The 24,730-nt window shown below is 42.6% G+C and overlaps 2 protein-coding genes, 1 long non-coding RNA gene, 1 other non-coding gene and 1 pseudogene across 4 annotated transcripts; 2 read left to right on the top strand and 3 right to left on the bottom strand.

Annotated features, from left to right (window-relative positions):
- Positions 1-2: 2 nt before the first annotated feature.
- On the top strand, positions 3-15,810 carry LOC129833044 (apoptosis regulator BAX-like). Its single transcript, XM_055897294.1, is given in 6 exon segments — positions 3-261; positions 11,510-11,558; positions 14,028-14,192; positions 14,307-14,442; positions 14,664-14,768; positions 14,879-15,810. Coding segments are annotated over 6 exon segments (627 nt in total). The 5' UTR covers positions 3-188; the 3' UTR covers positions 14,978-15,810.
- LOC129833047 (uncharacterized) lies at positions 2,035-16,566 on the bottom strand. Its single transcript, XR_008756035.1, has 2 exons — positions 16,200-16,566; positions 2,035-4,429 (listed from the first exon to the last, which is right to left on the bottom strand). It is a non-coding gene; the product is annotated as an uncharacterized LOC129833047 (long non-coding RNA).
- On the bottom strand, positions 15,943-16,026 carry LOC129834051 (small nucleolar RNA SNORD35). The gene has a single exon (XR_008756179.1). It is a non-coding gene; the product is annotated as a small nucleolar RNA SNORD35 (small nucleolar RNA).
- LOC129834054 (small nucleolar RNA SNORD35) lies at positions 16,435-16,495 on the bottom strand (annotated as a pseudogene).
- A 1,802-nt stretch (positions 16,567-18,368) lies between the features above and the next one.
- Positions 18,369-24,543, top strand: LOC129833045 (apoptosis regulator BAX-like). The gene is made up of 6 exons (XM_055897295.1): positions 18,369-18,645; positions 21,987-22,035; positions 22,700-22,864; positions 22,981-23,116; positions 23,338-23,442; positions 23,553-24,543. Exons 1-6 carry the CDS (start codon positions 18,615-18,617, stop codon positions 23,649-23,651), a joined length of 585 nt encoding a protein of 194 aa, XP_055753270.1. The 5' UTR covers positions 18,369-18,614; the 3' UTR covers positions 23,652-24,543.
- The last annotated feature ends 187 nt before the right edge of the window (positions 24,544-24,730 follow it).

Genomic DNA, 24,730 nt, shown 5'->3' with positions numbered 1-24,730 from the left:
GGCAGAAGCGGAACGTTGGATTCCATTCGTGTCAAAATATTTGTATTCATTGTTAATTAAACTTGCTATAGTCTTAGTCTTTTGTAAGTTGACTACTCATAAATGTAATCGGCCCTCTATGTAGTGCTCTAGCAAGCTGGCATTCGTAAACGAGCAAAACGAAGCCACTCCTCTAATACTGTAAACATATGTCACATGACTGCAGGCGGAAGCAAACTCAAAGTAATCTTAAAATGGCAGCGCTGTCGGGAGGCGATTCAGGTAAGTGATAAACACAATCGATACGGATCCGTGGTACTGATATCGTAATTATCGTGAGCCGGAACGAAAAGTATTTGTCGCGATTTAGCTAACTTTTGTTTGTTGCCGGTTGGACCCAGGCGTGTCGAGCTAGCCAGCTAACATAACACCCAGCCATCCCATCTCTGAAACATGACCTTACACATAACTTGGTAAACGATATAGGAAAGCTAAATTATTGTTATCTAGCTGTTCAACCCGGGGAAAAGTGTTAACCTAAACTCGTACATCGCCTTGGTCCGTACAATTGCCCCTATTTTAGCGCCCCAAAAACGTAATACTTCCAGATCAACTGTAATGTCAATACCATTGTAAAGCACAATTTCTCTCCTTTCCAACATTATCAATTACACGATCCAAACGCTGCCCGTTTCTGCATAATTCAAGCAGGCAATGAACCCTGTCGGGTATTTTTTTAAATGGCTTGTGGGGAAGTGAAACTAATGCGTGATAGTGAGAAGGAGAGATGTTGTGTGGGAAAATTTCTTTTTTTCACTCGATCTGTCCAACTTATCACCTTATCGCCTCTAAAATGTAAATAAAACACTATAAAGAGTTTATATAATGTGTCATTACATACCTATTTGAAGGTTTGTGTCGAATTTGAATCGGGTTTTTAGAGCGGTGCTAAAGTGGTCTTAGAAGTAAACAGCGGCTTTGAGAATGATGATCGCATGCAATGATGACGCAAAAAATGACTAGGTACCCCCGTCACTGTCCATTTCTTGTTTTTAAACGATGAGAGAAGTGCTACACCTGGTGGAGAGAGATTGTAAGACATAAATAGTTGCTTTACGTGAGCTGTACGTTACGACATGACACGTCCCGATGTAACGGAGGGTCTGTTTTTTTCAACTTTTCTCCAATACTATAGAGCCAATACCATGTCGATCAACGCTTGAATAGAAACCTAGTTCACACCTCCGATTTTCAAGTCAACACAGTCGCTACGGTCCCATTAGTTTTCTTTGTAGCCTCGTTTGAATGTTGCGGTTGCGCACATTTGTACGGAATGGGGTGAGTTTACGGTAGTTAACTTGTTTCCTTTTCTCACCAAACTAGCTTGAAAGCCTGTATGTGATAGTCTGTAATAAACAATTGGTATATATTTTTTAATTCACCTTTATTTAACCAGGTAGGCTAGTTGAGAACAAGTTGTCATTTACAACTGCGACTTGCGACAGCCCAATCATTTGTTTTATGTTGGATATTCGGTTTTCACTCGTCAATAGCTATTGAACCAAGCATGCCATGACAAAGAATATTCTGAATCAGGGGATTCGAACCAGGGACTGTAGTCACGCCGCTTGCACTGAGATGCAGTGCCTTTGACCGCTGCGCCACTCAGGAGCCCAAATATAAAATGGTAGGAGTGGAGTGGCTTCATTTTCACATTTGAACCAAGCATGCCATGACATATTCTGAATTAGGGAAGGATTGAGAACAATCAACACCTTTTTGTGTGTAAATCATACGATTTTTTTGAAGCTTGAAATCAGATTTATTTATTTATTGACACAAAAAAGCTCTGGATTGTTCTCCATCCTTCCCTGGTTTAGAATATACAATTTCAATAGCTATTGACGAGAGAAGTGAATATCCTATATAAAACAATCTTTACCTTGGTACTGAACCATATACCTACCGGCTCTCTAAAAAGTTGGTTAAACAATACTTTCCTGGGGATATTTTGTCTCACATCTCAAGCAGGTGAAGGACAAACCAGACAATCGGTACAGTAAATTTAAATGTAATTTTATTCAACATTCTGTCAAGGAACATTTACACGATTTTGAAGGCATTCGTTTCAGGCTGTATATACCAATTTTGTATTTATTATGGATCGCCATTAGCTGCTGCTAAGGCAACAGCTACTCTCCTGGGGTCCAGCAAAATTAAGGCAGTCAATACAATTTTAACATCTATTTATTTTTATTTGACTAGGTAAGTCTGTTATGAACAAATTCTTATTTACAATGACGGCCTACCAAAAGGCAAAAGACCTCCTGCGGGGACGGGGGGCTGGGATTCAAAATAAATATAGGACAAAGCACACATTACAACAAGAGACAACACTACATAAAGAGAGACCTTAGACAACAACATAGCAAGGCAGCAACACATGACAACACAGCATGGTAGGAACACAACATGACAACAACATGGTAGCAACACAACATGGGAGCAGCACAAAACATGGTACAAACATTATTGGGCACAGACAACAGCACAAAGGACAAGAAGCTAGAGACAACGATACATCGTGCAAAGGAGCCACAACTGTCAGTAAGCGTGTCCATGATTGAGTCTGAGATAAAACTGTCGAGTTTGAGTATTTTTTGCAGCTCGTTCCAGTCGCTAGCTGCAGCGAACTGAAAAGAGGAGCGACAGGGAAGTGTGTGCTTTGGGGACATTTAACAGAAAGTGACTTGCAGAACGGGTGTTGTATGTGGAGGATGACGGCTGCAGTAGATATCTCAGAAGGGAGTGAGGCCTAAGAGGGTTTTTATAAATAAGCATCAACCAGTGGGTCTTGCGACAGGTATACAGAGATGACCAGTTTAGAGGAGTATAGAGTGCAGTGATGTGTCCTATAAGGAGCATTGGTGGCAAATCTGATGGTCGAATGGTAAAGAACAATTAGCCGCTCGAGAGCACCCTTACCTGCTGATTTATAAATGATGTCTCCATAATCTAGCATGGGTAAGATGGTCATCTGAATCAGGGTTAGTTTGGCATCTGGGGTGAAAGAGGAGCGATTACGATAGAGGAAACCAAGTCTAGACTTAACTTTAGCATGCAGCTTTGATATGTACTGAGAGAAGGACAGTGTACTGTCTAGCCTTACTCCCAAGTACTTGTTTGAGGTGACTACCTCAAGCTCTAAACCCTCAGAGGTAGTAATCACACCTGTGGGGAGAGGGGCATTCTTCTTACCAAACCACATAACCTTGTTCTGAACACCTCCAAAACAAAGGTTAAGGGTAGAGAAAGCTTTGTTGTATAGCATTTAACAAAATCCAGGGAGGGGCCGGCTGAGTATAAGACTATCATCTGCATATAAATGGATGAGAGCTTCCTACTGCCTGAGCTATGTTGTTGCTGTAAAGTAAGAAGAGCGTGGGGCCTTGGATCGAGCCTTGGGGTACTACCTTGGTGACAGGCAGTGGCGGAGACAGATGTTCTGACTTTATACACTGCACTCTGAGGAAGTTAGCAAACCAGGCCAAAGACCCCTCAGAGATACCAATACTCCATAGCCGGCCTACAAGAATGGAATGGTCTACCGTATCAAAAGCTTTGGCCAAGTCAATAAAAATAGCAGCACAACATTGCTTAGAATCAAGGGCAATGGGGACATCATTGAGGACCTTTAAGGTTGCAGTGACACATCCATAACCTGAGCGGAAACCAGATTGCATACCAGAGAGAATACTATAGACATCAAGAAAGCCAGTCAGTTGATTATTGACAAGTTTTTACAACACTTTTGATAAACAAGGCAAAATAGAAATAGGCCTATAACATTTAGGATCAACTTGATCTCCCCCTTTTAAATAAAGGACGAAACGTGGCTGCCTTCCAAGCAATGGGAACCTCCCCAGAAAGGAGAGATGGGTTAAAAAGGTCGGAGATAGGCTTGGCGATGATAGGGGCAGCAGCCTTAAAGAAGAAAGGGTCTAAACCATCTGATCTAGATGTTTTTTGGGGGGTCAAGTTTCAGGAGCTCCTCTAGCACCTCGGACTCAGTGACTGCCTGCAGGGAGAAACTTTGTAGCGGGGCAGGGAAAAAAGAGGGAGAAGCATCGGGGATAGTCGCATTAGAAGGGGTGGGAGATGAGGAAATGTTGGATGGGCAAGGAGGCATGGCTGAGTCAAATAGGAATCCTGACTTAATGAAGTGGTGATTAAAGAGCTCAGCCATGTGTTTCTTGTCAGTAACAACCACATCATCAACTTTAAGGGCCATGGGCAGCTTTGAGGAGGAGGGTTAATTCTCCAGGTCTTTAACAGTTTTCCAGAACTTCTTGGGGTTAGACCCACTGAGAGAAAACTGCTCCTTAAAGTAATTAACTTTGGCCTTCCGGATATCCTGAGTGCACTTATCTCACAACGAGAGCCAGTCAGCCTGTAAAAACATAATACATTAACAGATTTCGCAACACACTGTGTGCCCTCCGGCCCCTACTCCACCACTACCACATTTCTACAGTCCAAAATCCATGTGTACATGTGTGTATAGTCAAATCAAATTGTATTTGTCACATGCGCCGAATACAACAGGTGTAGACCTTACAGTGAAATTCTTACTTACAAGCACTTAGCCTCTTGGACCTGGACTTGGCGCTCTGGTACCGCTTGCCGTGCGGAAGCAGAGAGATCAGTCTATGACTAGGGTGGCTGGAGTCTTAGGCAATTTTTAGGGCCTTCCCCTGACACCGCCTGGTATAGAGGTCCTGGATGGCAGGAAGCTTGGGCCTGGTGATGTACCAGGCCGTATAGGGAGAGGTGACCTCCCTATATGCTGTGTCATCGTTGTTGGTGATCAGGCCTACCACTGTTGTGTCATCAGCAAACTTAATGATGGTGTTGGAGTCGTGCCTGGCCATGCAGTCATGAGTGAACAGGGAGTACAGGAGGGATTTGAGGACGCACCCCTGAGGGGCCCCCGTGTTGAGGATCAGTGTGGCGGATGTGTTGTTACTAGAGTTCGACCGATTAATTAGGGCCGATTTCAAGTTTTCATAACAATCAGATATCGGTATTTTTGGACAACGATTTTTTTTAAATCCAGTGGGGAGACAAGTATTTGATACACTGCCGATTTTGCAGGTTTTCCTACTTACAAAGCATGTAAAGGTCTGTAATTTTTTTTATCATAGGTACACTTCAACTGTGAGAGACGGAATCTAAAACAAAAACCCAGAAAATCACATTGTATGATTTTTAAGTAATTCATTTGCATTTTATTGCATGACATAAGTATTTGATCACCTACCAACCAGTAAGAATTCCGGCTCTCACAGACCTGTTAGTTTTTCTTTAAGAAGCCCTCCTGTTCTCCACTCATTACCTGTATTAACTGCACCTGTTTGAACTCGTTACCTGTATAAAAGACACGTGTCCACACACTCAATCAAACAGACTCCAACCTCTCCACAATGGCCAAGACCAGAGAGCTGTGTAAGGACATCAGGTATAAAATTGTAGACCTGCACAAGGCTGGGATGGGCTACAGGACAATAGGCAAGCAGCTTGGTGAGAAGGCAACAACTGTTGGCGCAATTATTAGAAAGTGGAAGAAGTTCAAGATGACGGTCAATCACCCTTGGTCTGGGGCTCCATGCAAGATCTCACCTCGTGGGGCATCAATGATCATGAGGAAGGTGAGGGATCAGCCCAGAACTACATGGCAGGACCTGGTGAATGACCTGAAGAGAGCTGGGACCACAGTCGCAAAGAAAACCATTAGTAACACACTACGCTGTCATGGATTAAAATCCTGCAGCGCACGCAAGGTCCCCCTGCTCAAGCCAGCACATGTCCAGGCCTGTCTGAAGTTTGCCAATGACCATCTGGATGATCCAGAGGTGGAAAGGGAGAAGGTCATGTGGTCTGATGAGACAAAAAATAGAGCTTTTTGGTCTAAACTCCACTCGCCGTGTTTGGAGGAAGAAGAAGGATGAGTACAACCCCAAGAACACCATCCCAACCGTGAAGCATGGAGGTGGAAACATCAATCTTTGGGGATGCTTTTCTGCAAAGGGGACAGGACGACTGCACCGTATTGAGGGGAGGATGGATGGGGCCATGTATCACGAGATCTCGGCCAACAACCTCAGTAAGAGCATTGAAGATGGGTCGTGGCTGGGTCTTCCAGCATGACAACGACCCGAAACACACAGCCAGGGCAACTAAGGAGTGGCTCCGTAAGAAGCATCTCAAGGTCCTGGAATGACCTAGCCAGTCTCCAGACCTGAACCCAATAGAAAATCTTTGGAGGGAGCTGAAAGTCCGTATTGCCCAGCGACAGCCCCGAAACCTGAAGAATCTGGAGAAGGTCTGTATGGAGGAGTGGGCTAAAATCCCTGCTGCAGTGTGTGCAAACCTGGTCAAGAACTACAGGAAACGTATGATCTCTGTAATTGCAAACAAAGGTTTATGTACCAAATATTAAGTTCTGCTTTTCTGGATTCTGTATCTCACAGTTGAAGTGTACCAATGATAAAAAATTACAGACCTCTACATGCTTTGTAAGTAGGAAAACCTGCAAAATCGGCAGTGTATCAAATACTTGTTCTCCCCACTGTATATATATATATATATATATATATATATATATATATATATATATATATATATATATATATATAATTTAACACCTTTATTTAACTAGGCAAGTCAGTTAAGGTGGGTTAACTGCCTTGTTCAGGGGCAGAACGACAGATTTTTACCTTGTCAGCTCGGGGATTCAATCTTGCGACCTTACGGTTAACTAGTCCAACGCTCTAACCACCTGCCTTACATTGCACTCCACGAATAGCCTGCCTGTTACACGAATGCAGTAAGAAGCCAAGGTAAGTTGCTAGCTAGCATTAAACTTATCTTATAAAAAACAATCGATCAATCAATCATAAATCACTAGTTTACTACACATGGTTGATGATATTACTAGTTTATCTAGCGTGTCCTGCATATAATCGATGCGGTGCGCATTCGCAAAAAAGGACTGTCGTTGCTCCATGTACCTAACCATAAACCATTAATATTGCCTGCTAACATGAATGTCTTTTAACTAGTGAAATTGTGTCACTTGTCTTGCAACAGAGTCAGGGTAAATGCAGCAGTTTCGGCCGCCTGGCTCGTTGCGAACTGTGTGAAGACTATTTCTTCCTAACAAAGACAGCCAACTTCGCCAAACGGGGGATGATTTAACAAAAGCGCATTTGCGAAAAAAGCGCAATCGTTGCACGACTGTACCTTACCATAAACATCAATGCCTTTATTAAAATCAATACACAGAAGTATATATTTTTAAACCTGCATATTTAGCTAAAAGAAATCCAGGTTAGCAGGCAATAATAACTAAGTGAAATTGTGTCACTTCTCTTGCGTTCATTGCACGCAGTCAGGGTATATGCAACAGTTTGGGCCGCCTGGCTCATTGCAAACTAATTTGCCAGAATTTTACGTAATTATTACATAACATTGAAGGTTGTACAATGTAACAGCAATATTTAGACTTAGGGATGCCACCCGTTAGATAAAATACAGAACGGTTCCGTATTTCACTTAAAAAATAAACATTTTGTTTTCGAAATGATAGTTTCCGGATTCGACCATATTAATGACCAAAGGCTCGTATTTCTGTGTGTTAGGTTATAATTAAGTCTATGATTTGATATTTGATAGAGCAGTCTGACTGAGCGATGGTAGGCAGCAGCAGGCTCGTACGCATTCATTCAAACAGCACTTTTGTGTTTTTTGCCAGCAGCTCTTCGCAATGCTTCAAGCATTGAACTGTTTATGACTTCAAGCCTATCAACTTCCGAGATTAGGCTGGTGTAACCGATGTGAAATGGCTAGCTAGTTAGCGGGGTGCGCGCTAATAGCGTTTCAATCGGTGACGTCACTCGCTCTGAGACTTGGAGTAGTTGTTCCCCTTGCTCTGCAAGGGCCGCGGATTTTGTGGAGCGATGGGTAACAATGCTTTGAGGGTGGCTGTTGTCGATGTGTTCCTGGTTCGAGCCCAGGTAGGGGCGAGGAGAGGGATGGAAGCTATACTGTTACACTGGCAATACTAAAGTGCCTATAAGAACATCCAATAGTCAAAGGTATATGAAATACAAATGGTATAGAGAGAAATAGTCCTATAATAACTACAACCTAAAACTTCTTACCTCAGAGTATTGAAGACTCATGTTAAAAGGAACCACACGCTTTCATATGTTCTCATGTTCTGAGCAAGGAACTTAAACTTTAGCTTTTTACATGGCACATATTGCACTTTTACTTTCTTCTCCAAAACTTTGTTTTTGCATTATTTAAACCAAATTGAACATGTTTCATTATTTGAGGCTAAATTGATTTTATTGATGTATTATATTAAGTTAAAATAAGTGTTCATTCAGTATTGTTGTAATTGTCATTATTACAAATATATATATATATTTTTTAAATCGTCCGATTTAATCGGTATCGGCGTTTTTTGGTCCTCCAATAATCGGTATCGAACAACCATAATCGGTCGACCTCTAGTTGTTACCTACCCTTACAACCTGGGGGTGGCCAGTCAGGAAGTCCTGGATCCAGTTGCAGAGGGAGGTGTTTAGTCCCAGGGTCCTTAGCTTAGTGATGAGATTTGAGGGCACTATGGTGTTGAACGCTGAGATGTAGTCAATGAATAGCATTCTCACATAGGTGTTTCTTTTGTCCAGGTGTGAAAGGGCAGTGTGGAGTGCAATAGAGATTGCATCATCTGTGGATCTGTGAGGGTGAAATGCAAATTGGAGTGGGTCTAGGGTTTCTGGGATAATGGTGTTGATGTGAGTCATGACCAGCTTTTCAAAGCATTTCATGGCTATAGATGTGCTATGGGTCGGTAGTCATTTAGGCAGGTTACCTTCGTGTTCTTGGGCACAGGGACTATGGTGGTCTGCTTGAAACATGTTGGTATTACAGACTCAGAAAGGGATAGGTTGAAAATGTCAGTGAAGACACTTGCCAGTTGGTCAGCGCATGCTCGGAGAACACGTCCTGGTAATCCGTCTGGCCCAGCAGCCTTGTGAATGTTGACCTGTTTAAAGGTCTTACTGACATCAGCTGCGGAGAGCGTGATCACACGGTTGTCCGGAACAGCTGATGCCCTCATGCATGTTTCAGTGTTACTTGCCTTGAAGCGAGCATAGAAGTTATTTAGCTCGTCTGGTAGGCTTGTGTCACTGGGCAGCTCTCGGCTGTGCTTCCCTTTGTAGTCTGTAATAGTTTGCAAGCCCTGCCACATCCGACGAGTGTCGGAGCCGGTGTAGTACGATTCGATCTTAGTCTTGTATTGATGCGTTGCCTGTTTGATGGTTCATCGGAGGGGATAGCAGGATTTCTTATAAGCTTCCGGGTTAGTCCCACTCCTTGAAAGCGGCAGCTCTACCCTTTAGCTTAGTGCAAATGTTGCCAGTATTCCATGGCTTCTGGTTGGGGTATGTACGTACAGTCACTGTGGGGACGACGTCCTCGATGCACTTATTGATAAAGCCAGTGACTGGTGTGGTCTACTCCTCAATGCCATCGGAAGAATCCCGGAACATATTCCAGTCTGTGCTAGCAAAACAGTCCTGTAGTTTAGCATCTGCTTCATCTGACCACTTTTTATAGACTGAGTCACTGGTGCTTCCTGCTTAATATTCTGCTTGTAAGCAGGAATCAGGAGGATAGTTATGGTCAGATTTGCGAAATGGAGGGCCAGGGAGAGCTTTGTACGCATCTCTGTGTGTGGAGTAAAGGTGGTCTAGAACCCCCCCCCCCTCTCTGGTTGCACATTTAACATGCTGATAGAAATGAGGTAAAACTGATTTAAGTCCCTGCATTAAAGTCCCCGCCCACTAGGAGCGCCGCCTCTGGATGAGCGTTTCCCTGTTTGCTTATGGCGCAATACAGCTCATCGAGTGTGGTTTTAGTGCCAGCCTCAGTCTGTGGTGGTATGTAGACAGCTACGAAAAATACAGATAACTCTCTAGGTAGATAGGGTGGTCAACAGCTTATCATGAGATACTCTACCTCAGGCGAGCAAAACCTTGAGACTTCCTTATATATCGTGCACCAGCTATTATTTACAAATATGCATAGGCCCCCGCACAGTGTCTTACCAGAAGCTGCTGTTCTGTCCTGCCGATAGTTTATAACCCGCCAGTTGTATGTTCTTAATGTTGTCGTTCAGCCAAGACTCGGTGAAACATAGGATATGACAGTTTTTAATGTCCTGTTGGTAGGATATACGTGCTTTCAGTTCGTCCCATTTATTTTCCAGCGATTGAACGTTAGCCAGCAGGATGGAAGGCAAGGGCAGATTAGCCACTCGTCGCCTGATTCTCGCAAGGCACCCTGATCTTTCGCCTCAAAATCTCAGTTTCCTTCTCCAGCGAATCACGGGGATCGGGGCCTGGTCGGGTGTCTGCAGTATACCCCTCGCGTCCGACTCAATGAAAAAGAACTACTCGTCCAGTTTGAGGTGAGTAATCCCAGTTCTGATGCCCAGAAGCTCTTATCCGTCATAAGAGACAGTAGCAGCAACATTATGTACAAGATAAGTTAGAAACAACGCAAAAAAACAATATAGCATGGTTGGTTAAGAGCCGATAAAACGGCAGCCCTCCCCTCCAGCGCCATTTTCCTCAGTGCTCATGTTATCATGTCTGTGCCTGTTGCTTCACAGTCCCTGCTGTTCCATAAAGTGTTTAAATGGAATTTTACTGCTTGCGTCAGTTACTTGATGTGGAAAAGAGTTCCATGTAGTACTGTACGCCTTCCATAATCTGTTCTGAACTTTAATGGTGTATTAGACTGATTCATCAGACTAGTATGTGAGTGCTAGCTAGTTGTGTTTGTTACATTTAGTCATTTGGGGGTGGGGTTTGATGTTTTCAGAAGATGGGCAGGGACTCTGCTGTTTTCACGGAGAAGCTGGTTCCACCATTGGGGTGCTAGAACACAGATGTGCTTGGACGGCTGAGTGGGAGCTACCCTCCTGTAGGGGTGGGAGGGCCAGATGTGGCAGTCCGAGTCTTGTACTTCATACTTAAGTGTTGTCTTTCCAGAAACATCATTGGCAACTAGCCTAACTGTAGTACATCTTGGACCAGCCCAGCTGTTACTAATGTCAGCTGACAAGTTGACTTCTAAAAATGAGCCAGCTGGTGTTTTAACTTCGTTTCACATTGTCACACTGAACTGGTCATGAGACATGCATACTTCAGTAGCTACTTGTTCAAGAATATCTTTGTGTCACATTTCAAACATGTTTAGCCCATTACATAATATATTTGACTGCCCAGTTTCGATATGACAGACACCCATACCAGGCTGATGCTACCCACATGACTCAGTCAGGACTTCAAGAGTTCAATGTTTGCCACACTACCAACACAAAAGTCTTAAATTGTCTCTACTTTTATGTCCTGGTAGTACTAACTCCAGTGCTGCTTTGTGTTCTCAGGTAATGGAACTGATCAGGTACTAGAACTGGGAAGAACATTACTGACAGAGTGAGTATACCTTGTTTACTCCTGAATTTGATCTTTATTCACATTTGTCTGACTTAATCAGGCTGTAATACACAATTTATTTGGTACATATAGCCTGAAGCATTGGAGTTCAAATTGTTAATGTTCCTTAAAATCTAATTTTTACTTTACCGGTTGTCTGTGTGGTTTGTCCTTAAGAGCAGGCCATCTTCAATGTCCGCCTAAAATGAAATACCCAAATCTAACTGCCTGTAGCAAGGATATGCATATTCTCAATACCATTTGAAAGGAAACACGTTGAAGTTTGGAAATGTGAAATTAATGTAGGAGAACATAATAGATCTGCTAGAGGATAAGAAAAAACTTTTATATTTTTAGTTGTTGCATTATATTTGACATGAAAAAGAAAAAGCACACATTCAGCTAGGAAGCTGGAGGTCATTTGGATGGTGTCCACAAGAGGGCAACAGTGTATGTGCAAAGTTCCAGACTGATCACTTCAAGAATGAGCAAGCAACATGACATTTTGTATGAAGTCATCCAGGTGTCCCTCAAGATTTGGCCAAGTGGCAAATTTTAAATCTTAACTACAGTAAACATACAAAAATGCTATACTAATAAAATATACAAGTTTACACACTCCCAGTAATGTCATGCATGATGGATCATTAGCTTCCCTACATAAAATGTATTAACAGGAGATGTGACAAGAATGCTGATCCAATGTCTCCAAACACAGTGAAATATTTAAGGGCCAAGTTAGCAGCCAACACACCAAACACACCTAGTTAATAAATCAATTGTACACACTAAGTATTTAGAACCCCTTCTACACAAGGTTGTGCTGCTGTTCCCAAGTCTCTTTTTGCTGTAAAGAATTTACCATCCTCTAATTGTAGGCTGGCTAGGTATTGACACCTCTAGAGGGACGGGTGGTGGTTTGTTGTGGAGCCAGAGAGAGCAGCAGTCAGGCTGGGGGGAACAGAGAACTTCAATGTTGTCTCTTTGAAGTCAGTCTTTACCACAATTGCGGTCGATTTTCACATATCTTTCTTTGCAAGTTGAACGAGTGGAAATAAAATCGATTGTGCATACTATATGGACCGTTTTAGGATATGAAAAATGATTTTATCAAACAAAACTAAATTTGATCTCTAGGACCCTCAGGATGACATCAGAGCAAGATTACATCATGTAAGTACGTTACTTACCTTCAGATATGAATCTCTAGTGTTTTGTTATGCCCTCAAACAATAGCATAGTATTTTCACTGTAATAGCTACTGTAAATTGGACAATGCAGTTACATTCACAGGAATAAGCTTTCTGCCCATATAAGTCATGTACCGGGGGAAAAAAAGTAAAACGACGTAGTCACATTATGCATATTGAGCAACAACTGTCCTGTAGACGGGACACCGATCCATAAGAAGTTCTCTTTCTGGAACTGCATTATTGTTTAAGGGCTTGTAAGCATTTCACAGTAAGGTCTACACCTGTTGTATTCTGTGCATGTTATCTTTCTCCAATTAATTGGTATATACAGCCTGAAACATTGGAGTGCAACATTTTATAAAACGTTCAGCCAGAATGTGGAATAAAATTACATTTGAACTTACTCTACTGGTTGTCTGTGTGGTTTGTCCTTTAGGCACTTGAAATTTGAGACAAATTATCTACAGGTAAATGTTGTTTACCACACTTTTTAGAGAGCTGGTAGGTTTGCCCCTGCCAGCTGAATGCGAGCAATTTTTGTTCTTTGGTTCGCTGACGCTTGATATTGTGCACATATTGTGCAAGTGTTTACGTCGCATCTGTCAATAGGATGAAAATGCACATCAGAACCATATACCTACCGGCTCTCTAAAATGTCTGGTATAAGAAAATATTTGCCAAGTAAAAAGTAACACAAAATTATAACGAGGCTACCGGGGGGGGGGGGGGGGGGGGTTGTCAATAGTCCAAGTGGCCATTTGATGAATTGTTCAGCAGTCTTTTGTCTTGGGGGTACAAGCTGTTAAGGAGCCTTTTGGTCCTAGACTTGGCGCTTCAGTACTGCTTGCCGTGCGGTAGCAGAGAAAACAGTCTGACTAGGGTGGCTAGAGTCTTTTGCATGGCAGGAAGCTGGATGGCAGGAAGCTTGGCCCCAGTGATGTACTGGACCGCACGCCCTAACCTCTGTAGCGCCTTACGGTCAGATGCCGAACAGTTGCCATACCAGGCGGAGATGCAACAAGTCAGGATGCTCTTGATGGTGCAGCTGTATAACTTTTCAGTCTCCTGAAGGGGAAAAGGTGTTATCATGCCCTCTTCACGACTGTCTTGGTGTGTTTGAACCATATAGTTTGTTGGTGATGTGGACACCAAGGAACTTAACTGTCAACCCGCTCCACTCCAGCCCGCCGAGGCTAATGGGAGCATGTTTGACCCTCCTTTTCCTGTAGTCCACGATATACTAGCTAGTTATTTACCCGGGACCCTTTTTTTGCAGTTTCATCTACGAGCGGGTTCGTCGCCATGCTGACAGCGGGACTCAGTTGTCAGTGTCACGGACCCAGTTGGTTGGGAGTATGCTGTGTGAACCCGGATCCTTTAAACTGGCCCTGTGTCTGGAGCAGATTGGAGTTGAGCTGGATGGCAATACACAACTCCAAAGGTATCTTAAACCAAGGACTTAAAGGGACTCCAGCTCTTTGCTTGAATAGATATTCACTTTGAATTGACCTCTGGAGTTTGTGCAATACTCAGAGCATCTTGTTTTCCCCTTCAGTATGTTAAATGATACTGCACTCCAGCCCAGCCAGGAGGTTTTTATGAGAGTGGCCCGTGAGATCTTCTCTGATGGAAAGTTCAACTGGGGCAGGGTGGTGGCACTCTTCTACTTTGCCTGTCGGCTGGTCATCAAGGTGAGGGTGGTCAGTGGTAGTATTTTATTTAGCTCCTTTCTCTCTCAATCATTCTCTCGCTCTCTTGTCCTCCGTTAGACAAAGGAAACAGGGCTCATCTCAGTCGGAATAGAGTCACTTTTGTAAACCGCAGCGCTTGGAGTGGAACTGCAATTTACACGTTTTGGGATGAGTTGGTTTCTTCATTGTGCAATAAGACGGCATCACCTTTCTCTCCTCAGGCTCTGTTGACCAAGGTCCCCGACATCATCAGTCTGTAGCCCAGCTGATAATGGTTCTATCTGCGAGATCATGTGATCAACTGGATTAGGGATCAGGGTGGCTGGGTAAGGAATCAGTAGATGTGCTTTCCCCACATTGACATGTTTTTTACAGATGTCTTTTTGAAATTGTGGTGATGATGGTTGAAGAAACAGTGTCTCTTCCTAATTCTTAGGAGGGAATCCGTTCCTACTTTGGCACTCCCACCTGGCAGACCGTGGGGGTGTTCCTCGCTGGAGTTCTTACAACTGTGCTGGTCATCCGCAAGATGTGAGGGGGAGGGGAGCCTGAGAGAAGGACATTGAGGGGTGGGACATAAGACTGGGTGGTAGAGGCAGACATGTGGGGGTGAATGGAAGATGTTCCTGGAGAAGGAAAAGGCGAGGAAAAATAGAGTTGGTTGGAAAAACGGCAACGTTTAGACCCGATCAACCACTCCTCTTTCCTGCCCTCCATCGCAAAGGATTGAGTCAGATTCAAGGTTCTTCTTACCTCTGTTCCCCACACCGCTGAAAATGTGAGCGGCTCTTGACCGTACATACAGGAGAGAAGGATGGAACGAGATGTGTAGAGAGGCTCGGCCAGGGCACATGTTTTAATTCATTTTTTATTTCTTGTAAACAAGTCACTGCATGACATTTTGTTGCTTAAGTCTTATGAACTGATGACAAATTATTTTTTTCCCCCTCAGGTCAGCCATGAGAATCTGCTGTGCTTTATTTCTGTTGCACTTTTCTTCCATTGAGTCTCTCCTTTTTCCTATCTGAGCCGTCTCTTCATGGTATCTCTTTGCTAGAGTATGCATTTTGGGGTGTCTGATCATTTATATGTGCATGTGTGACCATAGGATCAGATGTTGCAGGTACGTGTTTGTGCAATTCTACTGCAGACACACTGTCCTCTCAGATGTTTACCTCAGCATAGTGTTCAAAGTACTGTATTCTATGGTGGGCTATTTAAAAGCAGACCATACCATAATCCTTCAATCAAATGCTCTTTTTATACACCTTGTTAATGTGTTAAAATAAATAAGAAAGTTACCTTATTTGTTAAGTTGTCAGTGCCTTGGTTCTTTTCTTTTCTACAATAAATTGCTTTGATATTGTTTGCATTTCTTCACTTTCTATCGTTTAACACTTGTCCCCCAAAACAATATTTTTGCAGTGGTTTTAATATGAACATAAAATAAAAATTATTTATTGATTGCGATCATTATTAAGCTGTGCTTTTCTTGGTATGACAACTGCATCAGTGTTGCCATTAGGCAGTGTCATCAGAGCCACATGAGCTTGGAAGACCATCGTGATAAAAACATAATTTGCAGCCAACATCAAATCTGATTTAATGGAACTTCAACTTTAGTGCAACAGTGAGTTACAGCCATCCTTGCAGTAGGAAAGTCACGATCAGCCAATTATTGGATACAGCCTGGTCAGAAAAGACACACGCAAGGAAGAGAGGTTGGAAAGGCTCAACAATATGACAGATCCTCTTACCTGAAGGCAGGTGAGAGATGAACAGACATGTTCTGGTGCCTCTTCTCAAAGTGGTTTTATTTGCGGATGTAATGCAGGTAGTCACGTCTGATGACGATGGTCCTCTGCATCTTCATCTTGGTCACCACGCCTGAAAAGGCAGAATCAGGTCAATGTGTGGTCAATCTTAGAATACATCTAAGCACTGATCTAGGGATAGGAGTAGACCGTTGAATAGGGTGAGCAGGGGGTTTCGGTCGTTGCATCGGTAATACCAGAAGGCTTGGAAGACCATCGTGAGAAAAACATCACTTGCAGTTCAGTGAGAAAACAAAGCTGACTGTTTTACATCCAAACCAAAAACAATAAACATCAAGGTAATGTAAAGACTAACTAATGCACATTTGTGGCCTGCTGGAGGTCATTTTGCAGGGCTCTGACAGTGCACCTCCTTGCACAAAGGCGGAGGTAGCGGTCCTGCTGCTGGGTTGTTGCCCTCCTTCGGCCTCCTCCACGTCTCCTGATGTACTGGCCTGTCTTCTGGTAGCGCCTGCAAGCGCCTGCATGCTCTGGACACTACGCTGACAGACACAGCAAACCTTTTTGCCACAGTTCGCATTGATGTGCCATCCTGGATGAACTACACTACCTGAGCCACTTGAGTGGGTTGTAGACTCCGTCTCATGCTACCACTAGAGTGAGAGCACCGCCAGCATTCAAAAGTGACCAAAACATCAGCCAGGAAGCATAGGAACTGAGAAGTGGTGTGTGGTCACCACCTGCAGAACCATTCCTTTTTTGGGGGTGTCTTACTAATTGCCTATAATTTCCACCTTTTGTCTATTCCATTTGCACAACAGCATGTGAAATTTATTGTCAATCAGTGTTGCTTCCTAAGTGGACAGTTTGATTTCACAGAAGTGTGATTGACTTGGAGTTACATTGTGTTGTTTAAGTGTTCCCTTTATTTTTTTGAGCAGTGTATATTTTTTGAGCTCACCACTCATTATAATGGCTGCCTATGGGAATATCAAACGAATACCTCGCAGATTGCAGTTCCTAGGGCTACCAGTAGATGTCAACAGTCTTAAGAAAGAGTTTCAGGCTTGTTTTTTGGAAAATTATCTAGAATTTGTAGTTTTTCTAAGTGGCTCCCATTTTGTCTGTAGTGTTGTGGCGGGCGTCGGTGAGCGAGTGCACTTCGTTATTTATCTCCGGTAATTAACATACTATCCTGTCTTAAATTTGATTGTATATTTACCTTTTAGGGTACCTGAGGATTGATTAGAAACGCTGTTTGAGTTGTTTGGACGAAGTTTATTGGTAAACTTTGGGATTCATTTGTATGCATTTTTAACGAGGGAAACAGGTCTATTACTGAATCAAGCGTACCAACTAAACTGACTTTATTGGGATATAAAGGACTATATCGAACAAAATGACCATTTGTTACGTAGCTGGGACCCATGGGATTGCAAAAAGAGGAAGATCTTCAAATGTAAGTGATTTATTTTAATGCCATTTCTGACACCTCTGCTTGGTTGGAAAATGTTTAATGCTTTCGTAAGCTGGGCGCTGACCTAAGATAATCGCATGGTATGCTTTTTCCGTAAAGCCTTTTTGACATCTGACAACAAGGCTGTATTAACAAGAAGTTAAGTTTGTATTTTGATGAATGCTTAATATTACGATTTTGTTTTCGGAGCGCCCGATTTCACCGGATGTTGTCACATTTGATCCCGGTAACGGATTTCCGCTCCAAGGGGACCGAGCTTCTCGCACATATATCTATCTAGCAATGACATGTTTTAGCTACCAACTGCCATAAATCAGTATACTTCGATTATCAACTACAGATGAAGCATACGCCCAATGCTGTAAAGGCCTAGTTAGCAAACGTCCTAGCTGGATCTCCGACAACATGCTCCACACAGGACAGGGCCTGGAACCATTAAACAATTAAGGGCCCAGTCTACTTTGAGATCCTTCAATCGCATGCTTTCCGTTTAACTGACGCTATTTATTGTACGCCATGATGCTTTTTTACTATCAACAAAGCACATTCATTTCGCCACGCTGTTTTTCTGGACGTACTTGTACGTCCGCCATCTTTGCCAGCCGAGTCGTAAAGAGAATTAAGCATGCGCGCGACGGACAGAAGTCAGAAAGGACAGGATATGACGTTTAAGAAAGGGCAAGGCAGAAGCGGAACGTTGGATTCCATTTGTGTCCAAATATTTGTATTCATTTCTGATTAAACTTGCTGTAGTTTAAGTATTTTGTAAGTTGACTACTCATAAATATTATTGGCCTTCTACGTAGTGCTCTTGCAAGCTGGCATTCGTGAACGAGCAAAACGAAGCCACTCCTCTGGTACTGTAAACATATGTCACATGACTGCAGGCGGAAGCAGACTCAAAATAATCTTAGTACAAGATGGCAGCGCCGACGGAAGGAGGCGATTCAGGTAAGTGACATGACTATGATAAACACAATCGATACGGAACCGTTGTACTGATATCGTAATTATCGTGAGCCGGAACGAAAAGTTTTTGTCACGATTTAGCTTACTTGTTAAATAATTGAGTTTTGTTGTCGGTTGGACCCAGCCGCGTCGAGCTAGCCAGTCAACTAGCTAACATAACACCCAGCCATCCCATCTCTGAAACATGCCCGTACACATGACTAGGTAAGCTAGCTACCTAGGAAAGCTACATTCTTGTTAGCTGTTCAACTTGGGGAAAAGTGTTACAGGTAACTTGTTTCCTTTTCTCATCAAGTTAGCTTGTAAGCCTGTATGTGATAAACAGTTAATTGGTAAATACATATACAGCCCAAACATTTGTTTTGGATATTCGGTTTTCACTCGTCAATAGCTATTGAACCAAGCATGCCATAACATGGAGTATTGTAACATTATATTCTGAATCAGGGGAGGATGGAACAATCGACACCTTTTTTTGTGTGTAAATCTTAGATTTTTTAAAAGATTGTGTAATCTGAACAGAAACTTTGAAATTTACACAAGAAAAGCTTTGGATTATTATCCATGCCAAACCTGATTTAGAACATATTTAGTTGTCATGGCATGCTTGGGTCAATGGCTATTGACGAATTAAGCGAATATCCTATATAAAACAACCTTTACCGTGGTACTGAACCATATACAGATGAAGTCGGAAGTTTACATACACTTATGTTGGAGTCATTAAAACTCGTTTTTCAACCACTCCACAAATTTATTGTTAACAAACTATTGTTTTGGCAAGTTGGTTAGGACATCTACTTTGTGCATGACACAAGTAATTTTTCCTCTACTTGTTTACAGACAGATTATTTCACTAATAATTCACTGTATCACAATTCTAGTGGGTCAGAAGTTTACATACACTAAGTTGACTGCGCCTTTAAACAGTTTGGGAAATTCCAGAAAATGATGTCATGGCTTTAGAAGCTTCTGATAGGCTAATTGATATAATTTGAGTCAATTGGAGGTGTACCCGTGGATGTATTTTAAGGCCTACTTTCAAACTCAGTGCCTCTTCGTTTGACATTATGGGAAAATCAAAAGAAATCAGCCAAAACTTCAGAAAAAATAATGTAGACCTCCACAAGTCTGGTTCAGCTTTGGGAGCAATTTTCAAATGCCTGAAGGTACCACTTTCATATGTACAAACAATAGTACACAAGTATAAACACCATGGGACCACGCAGCCGTCATACCGCTCAGGAAGGAGACGCGTTCTGTCTCCTAGAGATGAATGTACTTTGTGAAAAGTGCAAATCAATCCCAGAACAACAGCAAAGGACCTTGTGAAGATGCTGGAGGAAACAGGTACAAAAGTATCTATATCCACAGTAAAACAAGTCCTATATCGACATAACCTGAAAGGCCGCTCAGCAAGGAAGAAGCCACTGCTCCAAAACCGCCATAAAAGCCAGACTATGGTTTGCAACTGCACATGGGGACGAAGATTGAAATTTTAGAGAAATGTCCTCTGGTCTGATGAAACAAAAATAGAACTGTTTGACCATTGTTATGTTTGGAGGGAAAAGGGGGACGCTTGCAAGCCGAAGAACACCATCCCAACCGTGAAGCACGGGGGTGGCAGCATCTTGTTGTGGGGGTGCTTTGCTGCAGGAGGGACTGGAGGCACTTCACAAAATAGATGGCATCATGAGGCAGGAAAATTATGTGGATATGTTGAAGCAACATCTCAAGCCATCAGTCAGGAAGTTAAAGCTTGGTCGCAAATGGGTCTTCCAAATGGACAATGACCCCAAGCATACTTCCAAAGTTGTGGCAAAATGGCTTAAGGACAACACAGTCAAGGTATTGGAGTGGCCATCACAAAGCCCTGACCTCAATCCCATAGAAAATTTGTGGGCAGAACGGAAAAAGCGTGTGCGAGCAAGGAGGCCTACAAACCTGACTCAGTTACACCAGCTCTGTCGAGAGGAATGGGCCAGAATTCCCCCAACTTATTGTGGGAAGCTTGTGGAAGGCTACCCGAAACGTTTGACCCAAGTTAAACAATTTAAAGGCAATGTTACCAAATACTAATTGATTTTATGTAAACTTCTGACTCACTGGGAATGTGATGAAAGAAATAAAAGCTGAAATAAATAATTCAATGTGCTATCATTCGGACATTTCACATTCTTAAAATATAGTGGTGATCCTAACTGACCGAAGACATTGGATTTTTACTCTGATTAAATGTCAGGAATTGTGGAAAAACTGAGTTTAAATGTATTTGGCTAAGGTGTATGTAAACATCCGACTTCAACTGTACCTACCAGCTCTCTAAAAAGTTTGTTAAACAACACTTTCCTGGGGATATTTTGTCTCAAATTTCAAGCAGATGAAGGACAAACCACACAGACAATCGGTATAGTAAGTTTAAATTAAAGTTTATTCAACATTCTGGAAAGGAACATTTACATGATTTTGCAGGCATTTGTTTCAGGCTGTATATACCAATTAATTGTGTATTACAGACTGATTAGTCAGACTAGTTTGTGAGTGCTAGCTAGCTGTGTTTAATTAGCATTTTAGTAATTTAGCAGACGCTCTCATCCAGAGTGATTTACAGTTGGTGCACTTATCTTAGGATAGCTAGGTGGGACAACCACATATCACAATCATAGTAAAGTACATTTTCCCTCTAAAGTAGGGGGGGTTTGGGATTATTTAAGATACTCTTTAAAGGGGTAGGGTTTGAGGTTTCCAGAAGATGGGCAGGGGGAAGCTGGTTCCACCATTGGGGTGCTAGGACACAGATGTGCTTGGACTGGGCTGAGTGGGAGTTATCCTCCGGTTGGGGTGGGAGGGCCAGATGTGGCAGTCTGAGTCTTTGTACTTCATACTTAATTGTTGTCATTCCAGAAACATCATAGATGACTAGCCTAACTGTAGTACATCTTGGACCAGCCCAGCTGTTACTAATGTCAACTGACAAGTCGACTTCTGAAAATGAGCCAGCTGGTGTTTTAACTTCGTTTCACATTGTCACACTGAACTGGTCATGAGACATGCATACTTCAGTAGCTACTTGTTCAAGAATATCTTTGTGTCACATTTCAAACATGTTTAGAACATTACATCATATATTTATGACTGCCCAGTTTCGATTTGACAGACACTCATACATTAGCCTGGCTGACGCTACCCACTTGACTCAGTCAGGAGGACTTCAAGAATTCCGTATTTGCCAGACTACACATAGGCATTGTCTTAAATTGCCTCTACCTGCCCTTGGTTTATGTCCTGGTAGTACTAACTCCAGTGCTGCTTTGTGTTCTCAGGTAATGGAACTGATCAGGTACTAGAACTGGGAAGAACATTACTGACAGAGTGAGTATACCTTGTTTACTCCTGAATTTGATCTTTATTCACATTTGTCTGACTTAATCAGGCTGTAATACACCATTTATTTGGTACATATAGCCTGAAACATAGGAGTGCCAAATCGTGTAAATGTTCCTTACAAGCCAGAATGTTGAATAAAATTACATTGATACTTTCATTACCGGTTGTCCGTGCAGTTTGTCCTTCAGACGCTCGAAATTTGAGACACAATTTCCACAGGGAAGTATTGTTTACCAGGCTTTTTAGAGATCCGGTAGGTATATGGTTCTGATGTGTATTTTCATTCTACTGACAGATGCGACGTAAACACTTGCACAGTATGTAAACAATAGCCAAGCATCAGCGAACCAAAGACCAAACATTTCTCACATTCATCTGACCACCAGCTCTCTCAAATGTCTGGTAAACAACACTTTCCTGTGGATATTTTGTCTCAAATTTCGAGCGTCTGAAGGACAAACTGCACAGACAGCCAGTAGAGTAAGTTCAAATGTAATTTTATTCAACATTCTGGCTGAATGTTTTATAAGATTTTGCACTCCAATGTTTCAGGCTGTATATACCAATTAATTGTTTGTTACAGCCTGATTAATCAGACAGGGATCAAAATATACTAGCTAGTTGCTTACCCGGGACCCTCTCTTCGCAGTTTCATCTACGAGCGGGTTCGTCGCCATGCTGACAGCAGTACTCAGTTGTCAGTGTCACGGACCCAGTTGGGAGGGAGTGAGCTGTGTGACCCCAACCACAAGAAACTGGCCCAGTGCCTGCAGCAGATTGGAGATGAGCTGGATGGCAATATACAACTCCAAAGGTATCTTAAACCAAGGACTTAAAGGGACTCCAGCTCTTTGCTTGAATAGATATTCACTTTGAATTGACCTCTGGAGTTTGTGCAATACTCAGAGCATCTCTTGTTTTCCCCTTCAGTATGTTAAATGATACTGCACTCCAGCCCAGCCATGAGGTTTTTATGAGAGTGGCCCGTGAGATCTTCTCTGATGGAAAGTTCAACTGGGGCAGGGTGGTGGCACTCTTCTACTTTGCCTGTCGGCTGGTCATCAAGGTGAGGGTGGTCAGTGGTAGTATTTTATTTAGCTCCTTTCTCTCTCAATCATTCTCTCGCTCTCTTGTCCTCCGTTAGACAAAGGAAACAGGGCTCATCTCAGTCGGAATAGAGTCACTTTTGTAAACCGCAGCCCTTGGAGTGGAACTGCAATTTACACGTTTAGGGATGAGTTGGTTTCTTCATTGTGCAATAAGATGGCATCACCTTTCTCTCCTCAGGCTCTGTTGACCAAGGTCCCCGACATCATCAGAACCATTATCAGCTGGGCTACAGACTATCTGCGAGATCATGTGATCAACTGGATTAGGGATCAGGGTGGCTGGGTAAGGAATCATTAGATGTGCTTTCCCCACATTGACATGTTTTTTACAGATGTCTTTTTGAAATTGTGGTGATGATGGTTGAAGAAACAGTGTCTCTTCCTAATTCTTAGGAGGGAATCCGTTCCTACTTTGGCACTCCCACCTGGCAGACCGTGGGGGTGTTCCTCGCTGGAGTTCTTACAACTGTGCTGGTCATCCGCAAGATGTGAGGGAGGAGAGCCTGAGAGAAGAAAGGACAAAGAGGGGGGAGGGGGACATAAGACTGGGAGGGAAACTGGGTAGTAGAGGTAGACATGATGTGGGAGTAAATGGGAAGTGTTTCAGGGGAAGGAAAAGGGGAGGAAAAATAGTTAGGAATGGAAAAGAAGCAACTTTTGGACCATTCCTCTTTCCCACCCTCCATTCATCCATCCATGGCAAAGGATTGAGTCAGATTCAAGGTTCTTCTTACCTCTGTTCCCCACACCGCTGAAAAATGTGAGCAGCTCTTGACCGCACACACAGGAGAGGATGGAAAGAGATGTGTAGAGACTCAGCCAGGGCACATCTTTTAATTAATTTATTTTTTTATTTCTTGCAAACAAGTCGCTGCATGACATTTTGTTGCTTAAGTCTTATGACATTTCCCCCCCCCCCCCCTCAGGTCAGCCATGAGAATCTCCTATGCTTTCCTCCTGTGCTTTATTTCTGTTGCACTTTTCTTCCAATGAGTCTCCTTTTTCCTAGCTGATCATTCTCCCTCCCTCTCTTCATGGTAACTCTTTGCTGGAGTATGCATTTTGGGGGGTGTGTCTGATTATTTACGTGTGATCATAGGATCAACAGATGTTCCAAGTACGTGTGTGTGTGCAGTTCTACTGCAGACACACACAGCACTGTCCTTCTCTCACAGATGTTTACCTCTCTTTCAGCATAGTGTTCCAAGTACTGTATTCTATGGTGGGCTATTTAAAAGCAGACCATACCATAATCCTTCAATCAAATGCTCTTTTTATACACCTTGTTAATGTGTTAACAAATAAGGAAACTTTCTTATTTCTTTTAAGTTGTCAGTGCCTTTGTCCTTTTTTTCTTTTCTACAATAAATTGCTTTGATATTCACTTTTTTTCACTTTTTCTATATCTTTTGTAAACCTCTTGTCCCCCAAAACAATCTTTTTGCAGTGACACTTGTTTGTTTTTGTTGTAATATGAATATAAAATAAAAATGTTTTATGGATTGCGATCATTATTAGGTAATGACATATTTGGGGAGAGATGAATTTAAAACTATTGCCTGCTTATACAC

This window comes from Salvelinus fontinalis, chromosome 34, assembly GCF_029448725.1.
Source record: "Salvelinus fontinalis isolate EN_2023a chromosome 34, ASM2944872v1, whole genome shotgun sequence".
Lineage (NCBI taxonomy): Eukaryota > Metazoa > Chordata > Actinopteri > Salmoniformes > Salmonidae > Salvelinus > Salvelinus fontinalis.
The sequence above is the reverse complement of the archived record's forward strand: the minus strand, read 5'-3'. Positions and strand labels throughout refer to the sequence as shown.